The sequence below is a fragment of the Coregonus lavaretus genome, assembly GCF_964263955.1.
Source record: "Coregonus lavaretus genome assembly, chromosome: 32".
Classification (NCBI taxonomy): domain Eukaryota; kingdom Metazoa; phylum Chordata; class Actinopteri; order Salmoniformes; family Salmonidae; genus Coregonus; species Coregonus lavaretus.
The window spans coordinates 17,268,020-17,284,670 of NC_140019.1; the positions used below are offsets into that span (position 1 = coordinate 17,268,020).

At 43.6% G+C, this 16,651-nt stretch overlaps 1 protein-coding gene and 1 long non-coding RNA gene across 2 annotated transcripts; both read right to left on the reverse strand.

The window, feature by feature from the left end:
* Nucleotides 1-642: 642 nt before the first annotated feature.
* LOC311107212 (uncharacterized protein) lies at nucleotides 643-5,669 on the reverse strand (the record flags this gene model as incomplete). The annotated part of the gene is made up of 6 exons (XM_084149706.1): nucleotides 643-753; nucleotides 4,323-4,489; nucleotides 4,627-4,749; nucleotides 4,974-5,136; nucleotides 5,289-5,387; nucleotides 5,658-5,669. The coding sequence occupies 6 exons, from the start codon at nucleotides 5,667-5,669 to the stop codon at nucleotides 643-645; spliced, it is 675 nt and encodes a 224-aa protein (XP_084005832.1).
* Nucleotides 5,670-6,301: 632 nt separating this feature from the next.
* Nucleotides 6,302-7,095, reverse strand: LOC311107558. Its single transcript, XR_014610435.1, has 3 exons — nucleotides 7,064-7,095; nucleotides 6,918-6,956; nucleotides 6,302-6,372 (listed from the first exon to the last, which is right to left on the reverse strand). It is a non-coding gene; the product is annotated as an uncharacterized lncRNA (long non-coding RNA).
* Nucleotides 7,096-16,651: the final 9,556 nt, after the last annotated feature.

Sequence of the window (16,651 nt, forward strand, 5' to 3'; positions counted from 1 at the left end):
GTGTTCTACATGGAACCAAAAAGGGTTCTCCTATGGGAACAGCCGAAGAACCCTTTTGGAACCCTTTTTTCTAAGAGGGTAGGCATCCATGGCATGCAACAGTTAGCAAGAAACTCCCTCCCTTCCCTTCAATCTACTCTGTGTGGCGCTTGACTGAACCTGTCCTGGAAGCAGAGGGTTTGTGGCTGTAGCTACGTCCCTCAGTCTCACCAAAAAACTAATATTACACTGCCACTACCGCTCAGTAAAGAGCTTGAGGTGAATCTGACCATTATGATGTAACACTGGGCTCTTGTGTCCACACACACATACCACACTCTCCCCATGTGCTCTGCAAACAAAACCAATAATAATTGGGGAGGATGGGCTCATGGTAATGACTGGAGCGGAATTAGTGGAATGGTTTCCATGTGTTTGATGCCATTCCATTTGCTCAGCCATTATTATGAGCCGTCCTCCCCTAATCAGCCTCCACTGCACTTAACCATCATAAGGCAGTGTTACTCAATCCATTCCTGATGGACCCCGTGGTTGCAACAACAACAACAAAATGTGCACACCCTGGGGGTCAAACAGGAATGGAAGACCTCTGCCCACCAGACAACACCATCATGCTCAGTACCATTTAAACTCTGTCCCTCCTCAGCTCATGAAGTCAGTGACCGAGGCCTGTCCTGACATCACCCATATATACAGCATCGGGAAGAGCCACATGGGCCTCAAGATGTACGTCATGTAGATGGAAAGCATGAGCTGGGTAAGAAGATATAGTTTTATCATAAGGCAATACTACATAACGTATCTACAGTATCATTGCTATAGTACTTTGTACAGTATGCTCTCAGAGACTGGAGTCAACCCTTGTCTACACTGACATGTCGAAAGTGTTTGCTTTGCGCCCATTGAATCGGTCTGCCAGTACTGGCAACCGCTAATACCCTTTGCCGACAGAATTTATAATGGAAGAGAGAGAGCCAGGAATGCCGCAGCATAGACGGAGAACTGGTTAGCCTGCATACTGGAATAGAGAGGAAAACCCTATTATATAGAGGGTGACTAGTCTTAATATGTCAACACTGGAAATTGTTGGCCTGTTTTGTAAGGAGTAAAAAGCTTTCAATGGTTTTTGTCTGTCAACTTGACTGAATGTGTATTTGTTAATCTCCAACTCTCTTGGCAGAGGTTAAGCCAGACTGTAGTTTAATGTTCCACTGGTAAATGCCTCTGTCTCTTCATGTCATGTGCCAGTATTTACAATGTGAACTCACAGATAGTGGGTTCATAGTGAGAGAAATGTTCCTTGTTTCTTTTTTGTGGGGTTCCTTCCTATGTGATGTAACCCTTAATGTGTTGCTGTAACACAAGGCTTAAAGAACGACTGCACTTCCTGATTTGGCCTCGTTTTGAAGATTTCTCATTAAGAAATGCTAGCGGCCATGACTGAAGCCAAACAAGAGTTGTCTTAAGGGTGAGGTTTGATGTGGGTGTGTTATGTTTGCATATCATACCCTGGCTGGTACTGTTGTTTGTCCCTCCTGAGTCACTGTAGCAACAACATAGCCACTAGTCTGAATTAATCTAAGATAAATCAATAAATCTGTAATTAATTTAGGCCACTCCATAAAGGGCTTAGGGCCAAGGGTTATTTCAACATAACGTTGGTGACGTGTTGTCTTATGTAAACAAGTCTGAGGCTCTGCGTAAAGGGCGGATCTGCTGTCTGGAGATTCTGGCTGCTATCTAGAACCTAAAAGTGTTCTTCTGCTGTCCCCATAGGAGAACCCTTTGGAGAACCCTTTTTGGTTCTAGGTAGAACCCTTTTGGTTCCAGGTAGAAAGAAGAACCCTTTTCACAGAGGGTTCTACATGGAATCCAAAAGTGTTCTACCTGGAACCTAAAAGGGTTCTACCTGGAGCCAAAAAGGGTGCTCCTATGGGGACAGCCGATGAACCCTTTTGGAACCCTTTTCTCTAAGAGTGTATGATTGGATAGAGTGCACAGAGCTGATAAAGCGCAATCACCACAGCTGCTTCTCTCGTGTTAGTGGGCACTGGCCAAGTGGGCATTATTTCAATCCATACCCAACCCTCCAGTAAGTCGAGACGAACTCACTTACAAAACTCTGTTTTGCACGAGACTGACTTTATAACCAAGATTATCCTAATTACACTATGTAGTCAATTTTGACACTAGAATGAATGTTTCTGACTCAAATCGATGCCACATAGGCCCTTTAAAACCAGATAAGTTGATTCTAGGGGCAATTGACCTTTAAGGTATGCTGCTGTTACTGGACCTTATAATCACTTTTATGGCTGTGAAAAATAAAGGCAAGACAACAGAAAGGAGAGGACAGAATTGTAAATAGTATGTTTGAGGGTGTCTGAGGTTGTTGTTGTCAAAAGGATGTTCTGTCTGTAATTTCCATGCTTTGTCACGGTCAGGTCCTGTGCCATTTAGACTCCCTGGACACGTGTTTTCAATCAGCAATGCATTGAATCTGTGGCTAAGACTAGTGGCTTTATTTTATTTTCCAGAGAACACATAGAGCCCCGAGTTGATTAGCTAGCAAGTTTACTAGATAGCTACAGTAGTTGCCATGGTAACCAAACAAACAGACTTGCTAGTTTAGCTAACCAAACCATGCGTCCTAGCTCTCTATTATGAAAATCAAATTCAACAATACCAATACTGTTTTCAATTCAACTTTTACTTTCAAAACCAGCTCAAACAAAACTTGTACAAATGTACTATAGCCATTGAATTCTAACATGCAAATATACTGTGCATTATAGTGAAATAATGCACGCTCTAGAATGCCCTTCAAGCCAATCAGAAAGGAGTATCTCACAATGCTATGGTATAAATGAGGGTAAACCTTTATATATACAGTCATTTGGGTAAACCAGAATGGCATGGAAGAGTAGCATCTAACAGTAAGATACCCCCACCCCAGTGATGAAACCTTCTTCCCGTTAGATTTCAATTGTCTGTCAGTAACCAAGTTTCCATCCACAGTTTTTATGCGAGTAAAGTCATGGCATATAAAAAAACAATCGCGACAAGTGTGATGGAAACAGAAAGTGTCGGTACAATATTATAAATGTCGACAGACAATTTGTTCGTTCGACATGGTGGGATCTTTTTGTGTCGGTAAAATTAATTATGCGATAAACACAAAGTGGCATGATACTGGACAAATGCAGCATTGGGTGTATATACCACTATTCTAGGAAAATTCATGCAACAAATGATAGACCAAACTCATTAACCAATTTGTAATTCGCTCTGGATAAGAGCGTCAGCTAAATGACTTAAATGTAAATGTGAAATGAGCCTAAAATGACTTATGTATTTTGCCACATAGATGAGAGCTCTGCTGTTACAGTCTGGAACTGATTAGAGTTCTATACATGAGATATTTTATATCTATTAACATGAAGTTATGTGTTCTTATATTTTTGTTTGTTTGATACATTTTTATACTACTTAATTAAATAAAAATGCTGGCATTTGTCCTTGCAAGCTAAGAGAGAATGTTACAAATGGATTCCAAGTAAAGCTTTTCTTATAACACCAATAGTTCAAATCCATGTCTTATTTGCTATGGAGCTGTATATCATGTTGCAGTCGGTGTCCTCCACGGCGTTTGCGGCTGACAAATCGACACCATAGGGACATGATCAGGGATAGGACCACAAAGGCCAGTGCCACAGAAATGCCCACCCACATCACCACCGACAGCTACCCGCTTCTCTGCAAACGAGGAATAACAAGCATCAGACACACCATCTAGACAGTATGAACATATCAAACACACAGCCGAGCCCCAAAACAACATCAGCACTCAACAAACATCAAAATCCCCTAAATAATGTGACAAATGGATCAAACACTTCAATAATGTAACACATGCATTAAACACTTAAATGTAGCAATATAAAACATGACATTTCCAGAGGAACCAAAGGAAATCTGACACAGATATCTGGGAATATATTTTCTCCCCCTTCAGAACTGCTACAGTGTTCTCATCACCTTTTTGTGGTGGATTCCCACCAGCAGAGCAAATGTGCTGAGATGGTTTGACATCACAGAGGTGCAACCCCGCCCAGACCACTCCCCCGGTCCATTCCCATCCGACCAATAAACACAAGTGGAGTCAACATCACTGGACTAGGATACAGTGTATATATGAGTTGGGGTTAATTCCATTTTCACTCAGTCAATTCAGGAAAAAATTTGACTTCATGGAAAATATATAAATGAAAAACATGTTTTACTGACAGCCAGAGACTATTAAGAAGAGACACAAGTGTTACCTGCAGGTGATTGAAGGTGAGATTAACCGGTTGGGGCAGGTTTGTTGTGTTGGAGTTGCTAACGGACACCGTCTCAGCACTGGACATGAGCTGCTGGCTCTGATGAGAAAAACTGTCCTTCAGAGTATCCAGATTCTTATAGCTGAGCAGAACGACAAAGGCAAACCCTGCACACAAAAAACAAACACAAGAAAACATAAGGCCTGATACAAAAACATGTGCAACAATATCCCAAGCGAATCCATCAATGTGTGCCTGTAATAATATTTTGAGAAGATGATTGGTACTGTAGGACTGCGGCTACCTGGGTAATTCTGGTAATCTCCAACCGCCGTCTCCCAGGTGGTGTCAAGTTGAGTGTTCTCATTGGTCAGGCTGACTGGTCCTTCAGGTGGAGTCTTGTCTCTCCTCACCATAATCTCAGCCTCTGTTTATCAAGATAGACAAAATCAACACAGATCAGAAATCACCATTACTGAAAGAACACAATCTTGCATTTATTTAATTTTTACATTGTCACAATCTAATGTGCTTGTTAGTGCTCCGTTTACAGTCAGTATGGTGTTCAGATTGTGGTAACCTATGGTACCTGCGTGGTGGTTGGTAAATTGTAAATATGTGGTCAGCGTGTGCTCAGTGTGTGTGTGTTACCTGTGTGGTTGGTCTCTATCCTGGTCACGTTCTCTGTCAGCTGTGGAGCGATCAGTCTGATAGAGATTTCAACTGTCCTCAGTAAGCTAGTCACTTCACTGCTACTACGGTGACCGTTGGACTGGAGGCCCAATTGAAGAACATCAGTGGCATTAACCAGTAACTATAGAAGAGAGACATAAGGGTTGTATACCTATGTTTGTGTGTGTGTGTGTGTGTGTGTGTGTGTGTGTGTGTGTGTGTGTGTGTGTGTGTGTGTGTGTGTGTGTGTGTGTGTGTGTGTGTGTGTGTGTGTGTTTCTGTGTGGTGACTTACTGTCAAAAGCACATTTCCTGTAGGTCCAGACAATGTAGATTTACTCAACATCAAACAGATGTTTCTCAGAGACAAGAAACTGCCAAAGCCTGGTAGAGTCTGGGAGGGAGATAAATAAAGAGAAAGAGAAAGAGGAGCGAGAGAGGAAGAGGAGAGAGAGAGAGAGAGAGAGAGAGAGAGAGAGAGAGAGAGCGAGAGAGAGAGAGAGAGATGTGGGAGAGAGAGAGAGAGAGAGAGACAGAGAGAGAGAGAGGAAGAGGAGAGAGAGAGAACATAAATACATACACTACCAGATCAAGTGAGGTATGCTTCTCTAAATTCCAAGCTTACTCATTATTTAACATGAAGAACTTACCTGTCCAGTCGTACCCTGTGTTTCATCTTGGTCACAATTTAGCTCTGAAGAAAAAACATGAAGGAAAATTATCCCAATACCCCACAAAACCAGGTCTACATACCTGCTCTACCACATGCATGACAAAGGAGTGCATCATGGACGACAGGTGGAATGGTGCTTGTCTCTCACCTACACACTTAGTTTGGTTGTTGCCGAAGTTAGTAAATCCAGCAGAACACTGGCACCAGTAGCTGCCATTCAGGTTTTGGCAGATCCCCCTCTTTCCACATACTCTGTCTATCTTACACTCGTTAATGTCTGAAAGGGAAAGAGAGAGGATGAAAGTGTGGAATGACAAGGAAAGGACGTCACACACACAAACACACACATGAACGCAAGACGCACGCACGCGCACACAAACATTTTGCCAGTGATATTCTTGGGCTCTAATCTAAACCCAGGAAGACACAGTAGTAACTGCCTGTGGTGTTGACGCAAGATCAATTGTCCCCACAGATGGGGAGAATGTCTATACACTCATTGATATCTAAATAATATTGATGAGTCCAAGTGTACAAGAGTTTAAAATGTTTGCACCTGCATCACCGAAATGGTACCTTTTCGGTGGCGCAACTGGCTAGTGTGTTGTCAAGCGGACAGTTATGTGTGTTTGCTAGCTACCAACAGTATTGAAACAAGCTGAATTGTCCCCACAGATGAGTGAGTTGTTACTACACTCATCGATATCTATATGACACAACATATACAAAATAACGTTATGACATGTGTAATGTAGTTACATGGCCATTTAAAAGCACAGGTTTTGGCTCGTCTCAAACTCAAGGTAGCCATAAGACTATTGGTTTAAAGCCATATACATCAGAGGAAAATAATGTTATTTCTCACCTACACACACAAGGTTCATACAGACAGCATCCTTACACTAATCTACGTATATATCTACATGAGAAAGGCCAGATAGGTATTTAAAGTTGTGACAGAGATCATATTTAAGTCAAAATAGATACATATTTTCTGAATAAAGACAACCCTTGAAGTGAATGGTGTTGAATGTTCTTGATCAAGGTCTGGTTAATGCTGGAGAATAAACAAATGAGCCATTTATAAATTGCTGATTTAGGTGAATATTACTGATCAACCTAACAATACAATAATTTAAAAAATGTAAGTCTAAAATACATTACACATGAATATATCATATCACCATCAGTCTTCATCATCATTAACATCACAAATAGCATAATACAAAATCCCCTTAGCTTCATCTCCACCTTTCTGTGGAGCTCCATGACCATGGTCCTTGAGAAGCGCTAAATGAAGACATAAACAAAGGTTGAACTGCAAACATACATACATAGCTTTTAAATAGACTAAATTATGATATTTTAGTCAAATAAAAAGCTGAACATTTACTGACCCAGAATCAGGAGAAATATAATTGCTCCCATGCTCGCAGCTCCAGCAGCGCGCCGACCCCGGCCTCGGGGACGGCCAGGAGGACGCGGAGCAGGGCGAGCCGGATAGTGACGGTGGAAATCCTGCAATAGGGAGGGATCGAGGATATCCCTCACCGGGACCCAGCACCGTTCCTCCGGGCCGTACCCTTCCCACTCCACAAGGTACTGAAGGCCCCACACCCGACGCCTCGAATCCAGGATGGAACAGACGGAGTACGCTGGGGCACCCTCGATGTCCAGAGGAGGTGGAGGGACCTCCCGCACCTCAGACTCCTGGAGCAGACCAGCCACCACCGGCCTGAGGAGAGACAAATGAAACGAGGGGTTAATACGGTAATCAGGGGGAAGTAATAACCTATAGGTGACCTTGTTGATTCTCCTCAGGACTTTGAACGGCCCAACAAACCGCAAGCTCAGCTTCCGGCAGGGCAGGCGGAGGGGCAGATTCCAGGTCGAGAGCCAGACCCGATCACCCGGTACGAAGACAGTGGCCTTACTGCGGTGGCGGTCAGCGTTGGCCTTCTGTCGACGCACGGCGCGTTGGAGTTGGACGTGGGCAGCGTCCCATGTCTCCTCCGCGCGCTGAAACCAGTCATCCACCGCAGGAGCCTCGGTCTGGCTCTGGTGCCACGGTGCCAGAACCGGTTGGTAACCTAAAACACATTGGAATGGCGTTAGGTTAGTGGAGGAGTGCCAGAGAGAGTTCTGGGCATATTTGGCCCATGGCAAGAACATCGACCACTCCCCCGGCCGGTCCTGGCAGTAGGACCGCAGGAACCTACCCACATCCTGATTTACCCATTCCACCTACCCATTACACTCGGGGTGGAAACCAGAGGTCAGGTTGACCGAGACCCCCAGACGTTCCATGAATGCCTTCCAGACTTTGGATGTGAACTGGGGACCTCGGTCAGACACTATATCCTCTGGTACCCCGTAGTGCCGGAAGATGTGTGTAAACAGGGCCTCCGCAGTTTGCAGGGCCGTGGGGAGACCGGGCAGAGGAAGGAGGCGACAGGCCTTGGAAAAGCGGTCCACAACGACCAGGATGGTGGTGTTACCTTGGGAGAGGGGAAGATCAGTCAGGAAATCAACACTCAGGGGAGACTATGGTCGTTGTGGAACTGGTAAAGGTTGTAACTTTCCCGCTGGGAGGTGCCTAGGTGCCTTACTCTGGGCGCACACCGAGCAGGAGGAGACATACACCCTCACGTCCTTAGCCAAGGTAGGCCACCAGTACTTTCCGGTCAGACAGCGCACTGTACGACCGATACCTGAGTGACCAGAGGAGGGTGACGTGTGTGCCCAGTAGATCAGACGATCACGGATAAGAGCAGGCACGTACTGCAGCCCAGCTGGACACTGAGGTGGAGATGGATCTGTGCTTAAAGCCTGCTCTATATCTGCGTCCATCGGCCATACTACTGGCGCCACAATGCAGGAGGCCGGGAGTATGGAGGTATTGTCTCTGGGCCTCTCCTCTGTGTCATACAGCCGTGACAATACTTCTGCCTTCACGTTCTTCGTACCCGGGATGTATGACATTGTAAAATCAAACCGGGTGAAGAATAAATCCAGCAGAACACAGGCAGCAGTAGCTGCCATTCAGGTTTTGGCAGATGCCCCCTGATAGATTAATTTGTATTTTAAGAATAATGATTAAAGGATTTCACACCAAATACAGTATAAATGTGTGAACGGTGTTAGAGTTATAATGTAGTGTCAACCCACTAACAGAGGGGGGGAGTTAGAAACTGCTGAGAAAACATTCCAGGGTGAAGGGGACTGAGAAACTGTTTAAAAGCCTCCTAAAGGTGGGCGGAGCAAAGTGCCTTTGTGTGTCAAGGGGTATAAAAGCTGTATACAGTGGGGGAAAAAAGTATTTAGTCAGCCACCAATTGTGCAAGTTCTCCCACTTAAAAAGATGAAAGAGGCCTGTAATTTTCATCATAGGTACACGTCAACTATGACAGACAAAATGAGGAAAAAAATTCCAGAAAATCACATTGGTTGATTTTTAATGAATTTATTTGCAAATTATGGTGGAAAATAAGTATTTGGTCAATAACAAAAGTTTCTCAATACTTTGTTATATACCCTTTGTTGGCAATGACACAGGTCAAACATTTTCTGTAAGTCTTCACAAGGTTTTCACACATTGTTGCTGGTATTTTGGCCCATTCCTCCATGCAGATCTCCTCTAGAGCAGTGATGTTTTGGGGCTGTCGCTGGGCAACACGGACTTTCAACTCCCTCCAAAGATTTTCTATGGGGTTGAGATCTGGAGACTGGCTAGGCCACTCCAGGACCTTGAAATGCTTCTTACGAAGCCACTCCTTCGTTGCCCGGGCGTCGTGTTTGGGATCATTGTCATGCTGAAAGACCCAGCCACGTTTCATCTTCAATGCCCTTGCTGATGGAAGGAGGTTTTCACTCAAAATCTCACGATACATGGCCCCATTCATTCTTTCCTTTACACGGATCAGTCGTCCTGGTCCCTTTGCAGAAAAACAGCCCCAAAGCATGATGTTTCCACCCCCATGCTTCACAGTAGGTATGGTGTTCTTTGGATGCAACTCAGTATTCTTTGTCCTCCAAACATGACGAGTTGAGTTTTTACCAAAAAGTTCTATTTTGGTTTCATCTGACCATATGACATTCTCCCAATCCTCTTCTGGATCATCCAAATGCACTCTAGCAAACTTCAGACTGGCCTGGACATGTACTGGCTTAAGCAGGGGGACACGTCTGGCACTGCAGGATTTGAGTCCCTGGCGGCGTAGTGTGTTACTGATAGTAGGCTTTGTTACTTTGGTCCCAGCTCTCTGCAGGTCATTCACTAGGTCCCCTCGTGTGGTTCTGGGATTTTTGCTCACCGTTCTTGTGATCATTTTGACCCCACGGGGTGAGATCTTGCGTGGAGCCCCAGATCGAGGGAGATTATCAGTGGTCTTGTATGTCTTCCATTTCCTAATAATTGCTCCCACAGTTGATTTCTTCAAACCAAGCTGCTTACCTATTGCAGATTCAGTCTTCCCAGCCTGGTGCAGGTCTACAATTTTGTTTCTGGTGTCCTTTGACAGCTCTTTGGTCTTGGCCATAGTGGAGTTTGGAGTGTGACTGTTTGAGGTTGTGGACAGGTGTCTTTTATACTGATAACAAGTTCAAACAGGTGCCATTAATACAGATAACGAGTGGAAGACAGAGGAGCCTCTTAAAGAAGAAGTTACAGGTCTGTGGGAGCCAGAAATCTTGCTTGTTTGTAGGTGACCAAATACTTATTTTCCACCATAATTTGCAAATAAATTCATAAAAAATCCTACAATGTGATTTTCTGGATTTTTTTTCCTCAATTTGTCTGTCATAGTTGACGTGTACCTATGATGAAAATGACAGGCCTCTCTCATCTTTTTAAGTGGGAGAACTTGCACAATTGGTGGCTGACTAAATACTTTTTTTCCCCACTGTATGTGTTTTTTGGCGGCAGAGCTCTCCATGATTAAACATACAGATCATTCTTGCCGGTTGTGGACCTTTGTTTAATTCATGATTAAACCTGAGCCTTACACCCTCTGGGAATCATTCAGAGCATTAAGTTTGATTAATAAGAGATAGATATTCTCGTGACAAATGGTCCTTCGAGCCGGATCTCAAAATACGTCTTTATCGTTCTGAGGACACCGAAAACCGTGCACGGGCGGATGATAGCATCCGTATAGAATAGACCTGGCCTTTGACGTTAAGGTTATAAACAGGCCGGTGATTAACCTTATGAACGATAAAGACGTTGACGAGATCTGAAAAAGCATTTAAATCCCAACTGCAAGAAAAAGGTCAGTAATTTTTATTCATGGATTTTGGTGAAATTATTTGAACTTGTTCAAGATGAGTAATTCTTGTGAAGGGCAGAGAATAGTTACCAAAATCTCATAAGGGTATAAAGGAAGGAAGGGGGGGTCCGAAAATGACTCTAGGTAATAGGCCTATACCAAAATAAACTAGTTAATATTGAGATTGTACAAGATACAGTCTTTACAATATAAACAGGAAGGGAGATAATTATCATCGTGTGAGATAGATACATTAAACAAGTCAAGAGTCATAAACAACTGGGGATTTGCTCTAACTCTGTCTATTTCATAAAACAGGAGCAGTTACGACCTCTGGGTTACGGAGAGTGTTAGTAAAAAATTGTATAAGGTTGTATACGTGTGAGACCTAATGATCCATCGAAATACGTGATAATTGTTTCAAGGAAGGGACTAAAATAGGTCGCGTGAGAAAAAAATGGTGGTCCCATCCGTTTCATAAAACTGGTGTCTTAAAAAACTCTGGGTTACGGGTTGGATAATTTAAATGGTTGATTGCAAAAGCAGATCATAAACATTTGCTCAAAAGTCGCACCAAATAATAAATCCCAAAGAAAATTATTTTGATTGAATTATTACTAAACGGGGGAATTTCTTATTTTTCTACCATGGGAAATAAATATTCTAAAGAGGTCCGAGAATTAACGGGGGATGAAAGATATATGTTAGGAAGAGATCGAAGAAATATGTTTTATGGATCCATTTGGGAGAAGAGGTATGGATTTATTGGGCATCTCGATGTAGATAAATTAGAGGCTATGATTAGGCAGATGCATGTAAACTGTGGAACGGATATGAAGAAACAGCGAGGGGAGGGGCTAGAGACAGCGAGAGTATGGCTTTTGGAGGCTCGGAAGAGAGAGGAAGGACAGAAAATAATAAAAATGTTATGCAGAGAGAAAATTAAGTAAAAATTGAGGTTTCAGTGCCTCCCCCAGAGCAGAGGGCAGAAAGGTTACATCCAGTTTTAGTAGAGCAAGCTTGGAAAGAAAGCCCAGATGATAACGTTGTCATGTGTAGGAGAAAATTAGGAGTGGTCCCCGCCCCTCCCCCACCATATGATGGCCAAGCCGGAATGTTGGAAGAGGGGGAGGATGGAGGGGAGAGAAGGGAGACCAATAAAGATAAGAAAGAGGGGGAAGTTTTACAGAAAGAACTTACAGAACTCAGGGAGAGTAGAAAGGAAATAGACAGGCTAAGAGTAGAACTGGATAGAGAGAAAGAGTCAGGAAGGGCTAGAGAATGTAAACATAGATAATTTAAACACAGGGAGTTGAAGACATTAGAAGACTATAATAAGCCAGGGAAGAGAGAGTGGTTAGATGATGAGGAAGGGGATGACCAGTACCCTTTGATAGCCTTGCCGAACCCAAGGGCTGGGGAGGAGCATGCACCAGACACACTGGATGTGTATAGGGCGTGGACACAGCGAGATGTAGTAAGAGCTATAGAGGGTGTAGTGCACCCTAAGACAGGAATAGAGGGGTTCAGGAGGGATTTGGAGAGTCTAGCAGCAAGCTTTAAGTTAAACACAGGGGAAATTGAGAGGGCAGTCAGAACACTAGTTGGGAAAGATTGGGCAGCTGTTCGGGGGTAGTGGGTTTCAGGGGATGCCAATGGAGCAGTCCTGCCATGGGCAGTTGATGGGCAATATGTTGGGAAAATAACTGAGTTGTGTAATAATTTAAGGGAACATTACCATCGACATGCTGACTTCTCCAAAGTACATGAATGTAAACAGGAAGACAGTGAGACCATCAGCCAATACTTAGAAAGACTGAGAAATGTATTTAACGCAAATAGTGGCATACCTGAGCCTCCCCAGTGGCAGGGAAATGATACTCCGTACCATCAGCAGCTGAAAATAGCATTCCTCAGTGGAATGAGACCAGAAATAAGCAGGAATATTAAAAGGACTTTAGTGGGATGGGGAATTACTTCGTTAGCCGAGGTCAAGAGATATGCAATCCATCATGAGCAAAATAGTAGACAGGACAGAGTAAGAAAAGAACAGAAGGGAGCAGAGTATTTAATGACCACTCTAGGGGAAATAGCTGGTAGAGGTAGAACTCCAGAAGAGAGGGGAGAAAGGCCTCACTCTTTCCTGCCCTATGGGGGAGGAAGTAAGTGCTTTAACTGTAACAAGGAAGGGCACAACCATCGCGACTGCAGACATAAAGGAAAGAGTAAGCAAGATAATTGGGGTAGAGAAGGAGAAAGGACCTACAGACACCCATCGCCCAGTTCCGGTAAGGAGGAAAAGGAGGATAACGCATGACTAGAACAAGGGGAAGATAGTAGTACAGATAGTGGAGGAGAGGGGTCAGAGGAACCCATTAATACGGGGTGTGAAGTGTTTGAATTGGCAATGATTGAATTGGCTCTGCAGCAAGAACAGAAACCATACCTCACCTTAACAGTACTGGGAAAAAATATTAAATTATTGTGTGACACAGGGGCATGTCGCACAGTGATCTGTGCAGCCGACAAGCCCGAAGGAATTATAATTAATGGGGAAAAAATCATCTTACGCTCGGCCTCGGGCCATCAATTTATAGAGCGATTATCGGCCCCTGTGACTTTACAACATGAAGATTCAGGGGGAAAGGTATGCATACCTGTACTTGTATCAAGCCTGTGTCCAGTCAATTTACTAGGAAGAGATGCCATGACTCAGTTGAACGTAGCTGTGAAGCCGACTCTGAGTGGTATGAAGGCATATGTAGTAAGGGATAATATGGTAGTGAGCGGGGAGGGAGAACCATGCTATTGGTATAGCCAGGATCTGCTAAGAGGGGGACTTACAGACATAACGAAATCACTAATAGACCTAGCAAATTATTTAGTGATTGGATCAACCAAGATGACAGTAGATTACTTACACTGTACATTATGGTGTAATGAGCACCCAGGCCCTAACCCAGATTATGAGGAAGAATTGTTAAAAACCACAGAAAGAACAATTGGGTTAAAATGGGTTCACTATGATTAAAAAAATGTGCAGCTGTAGAGGTGGAGTTGGGACCACAGAGCCAGAGACTGTACAGAGAAAGGTGGAGCCCCCATGTTTCCCTAGTGAAAGAACCTTCAGAGGAATGGTTATCACTAGGTAAATGGGTAAAACAGGGGAAAAACATCACTGACTGGCAGAATACACCAAATGGGGATCAGTCTAGCCACTCCACTGGGAGATACAGAAGAAAGTTTAATTGGAGAGCAAAAACCCAGCCCGGAGTCCACCTGGAGACAAGTTTTGACGAATGACAGGAAGATATTTTCTTAACTCAGGAACAGGAGGATGAGTTAGCAGCAATTCCGTTCAAATTATGGTCACAAGGACCTGCCGATGTGGGACTAATTAAGGGGGTAGCTCCAGTACAAGTGGTTCCTCGATCCGATCACAGACCATACCAAAAGCAATATCCTATGAAGCCAGAAGCAATAAAAGGGATAACACCTACATTTGAGCATTTACTTAAGGGAGGGGTGATCATTCCTGGAGATGAGGCACAATGCAACTCTCCAGTATTTCCTGTTAAAAAGGCGGCACCTAGCGCCGACTGGAGGATGGTCATGGACTTGCAGGGGGTTAATAAAAATATAATTCCCAGAGCTCCATGTGTACCAGACCCACATACATTGCTGAACCAATTGAAACCAGATAACTCCTATTTTACGGTGATTGAATTAGCTAATGTTTTCTTTAGTATCCCAGTTCATCCAGATAGTCAGGGGTGGTTTGGCTTTACATTTCAGGGAAGGAAATGGACTTACGCTAGGATGCCACAAGGCTACTTGGAAAGTCCTACAATCTTTGCCCAGGCTATAACTAGGAATTTGGGAAAGTTTGAACCTCAGGAAGGAAGCCAAATGTTAGTTTATGTAGATTATATTATATTAGCTAATCCCACTCAGGAGCGATGTAAGCGGGATACAATCCAATTGTTAACCTTCCTGGCAGAACAGGGACACAAAGTGAGCAAAAAGAAACTTCAACTTTGGCAGAGCGAGGTGATTTACTTAGGACACACCATAACTCAGGAGGGGCGAATGTTAAACTCATCCAGGAAAACTGCTATACTTGGAACGCCTAAACCGTTAAACAAGAAACAAATGATGAGCTTTTTGGGGATGATAAACTACTGTAGAGCTTGGGTACCACATTATGCACTGCATACTGGGAAGTTCAGTGATCTTATTATTATTATTTTTTATTTTAGTCATTTAGCAGACGCTCTTATCCAGAGCGACTTACAGGAGCAATTAGGGTTAAGTGCCTTGCTCAAGGGCACATCGACAGATTTTTCACATAGTCGGCTCGGGGATTAGAACCAGCGACCTTTCGGTTACTGGCACAACGCTCTTACCCACTAAGCTACCTGCCACCCTTCTATGGGAAGGCAATGGCAGCCCATGATAAAATCATTTGGAACTCCGAGGCGGAGGAACAATTTAGAGAGATAAAAAGGTTGCTCACTTCCCAAACAGCCTTAGCTTTTCCTAGATATGACAGGCCTTTTACCCAAACGGTGGACTGTAGGGTAGGATATATGACATCGGTCTTGACTCAAAAACATGGGGATAAGAACAAACCCATTGCATATTATTCATCTAAATTAGACCGTAGCACAAGCAATGCCTCTATGCTTACAGTCTGTGGTAGCTGCAGCTCAGGCGGTGCAAGATTCGGCATCAATAGTTTTGTACCACGATTTAACCCTAAGGGTTCCGCATGCAGTATCCATACTGTTGTTGGAGCATAAGATGGCCTATATGTCACCCGCTAGACATTTATCTTGTATGATAATCCTGTTAAATATGCCTAATTTGACCATAGAACGGTGTACAACTCTGAACCCCTCTACTCTGGTTCCTATTGCAATAGATGGCAGCCCGCATGATTGTATAACTGAAACTGAGAAACTTGTGTTGCCAAGACCTGACTTGAAAAACCTAGCCTTAGTAGATGGGGAAGTGAATATGTTTGTTGATGGTTCATCTAGAAAAAAACCTGATGGTACGAATGCTACAGGATATGCAGTTGTAACAGAGACAGACGTCTTGGAAGCTGAATCATTACCTAGAAATTATTCTGCACAACAGACCGAGATAGTGGCTCTCACTCGGGCATGTCATTTGGGTAAAGGGAAAAAGATTACTATTTACACCGATAGTGCCTATGCATTTAATACAGTACACGTATTTGCTGCACAATGGAGAAACAGGGGAATGGTAACCACTTCTGGCAAAACCATTACACATGCCCAGTTAATTTTGAATCTTTTAGATGCTGTACTCCTACCAGAGAAGATAGCTATCTGTAAATGTGATGCTCATACTAAAGGTGTAGATAGCATAAGCAACGGCAACAGAAAGGCAGATGAGGAAGCGAAGAAGGCAGGTCTCAAACCACAAGCACCCACATACTTACATCTGAAAGAAGAGGTGAACATTGATAAAACATTACTGATGGAGAGCCAGTTGAGAGCACCAATGAAGGAAGTGACCAGATGGGAGAAAATGGGAGCAGTCAAGAAGGGGGAAATTTGGCATCAGGGTAATTTACCTATATTACCTAAATCTCTGTTTAGATATGCAGCAATTTTGATACATGGCTTCAATTTTGATACATGGGCAAAGCCATGTATCAACCGGGGGGATGGTGGAAATAATTAGAAA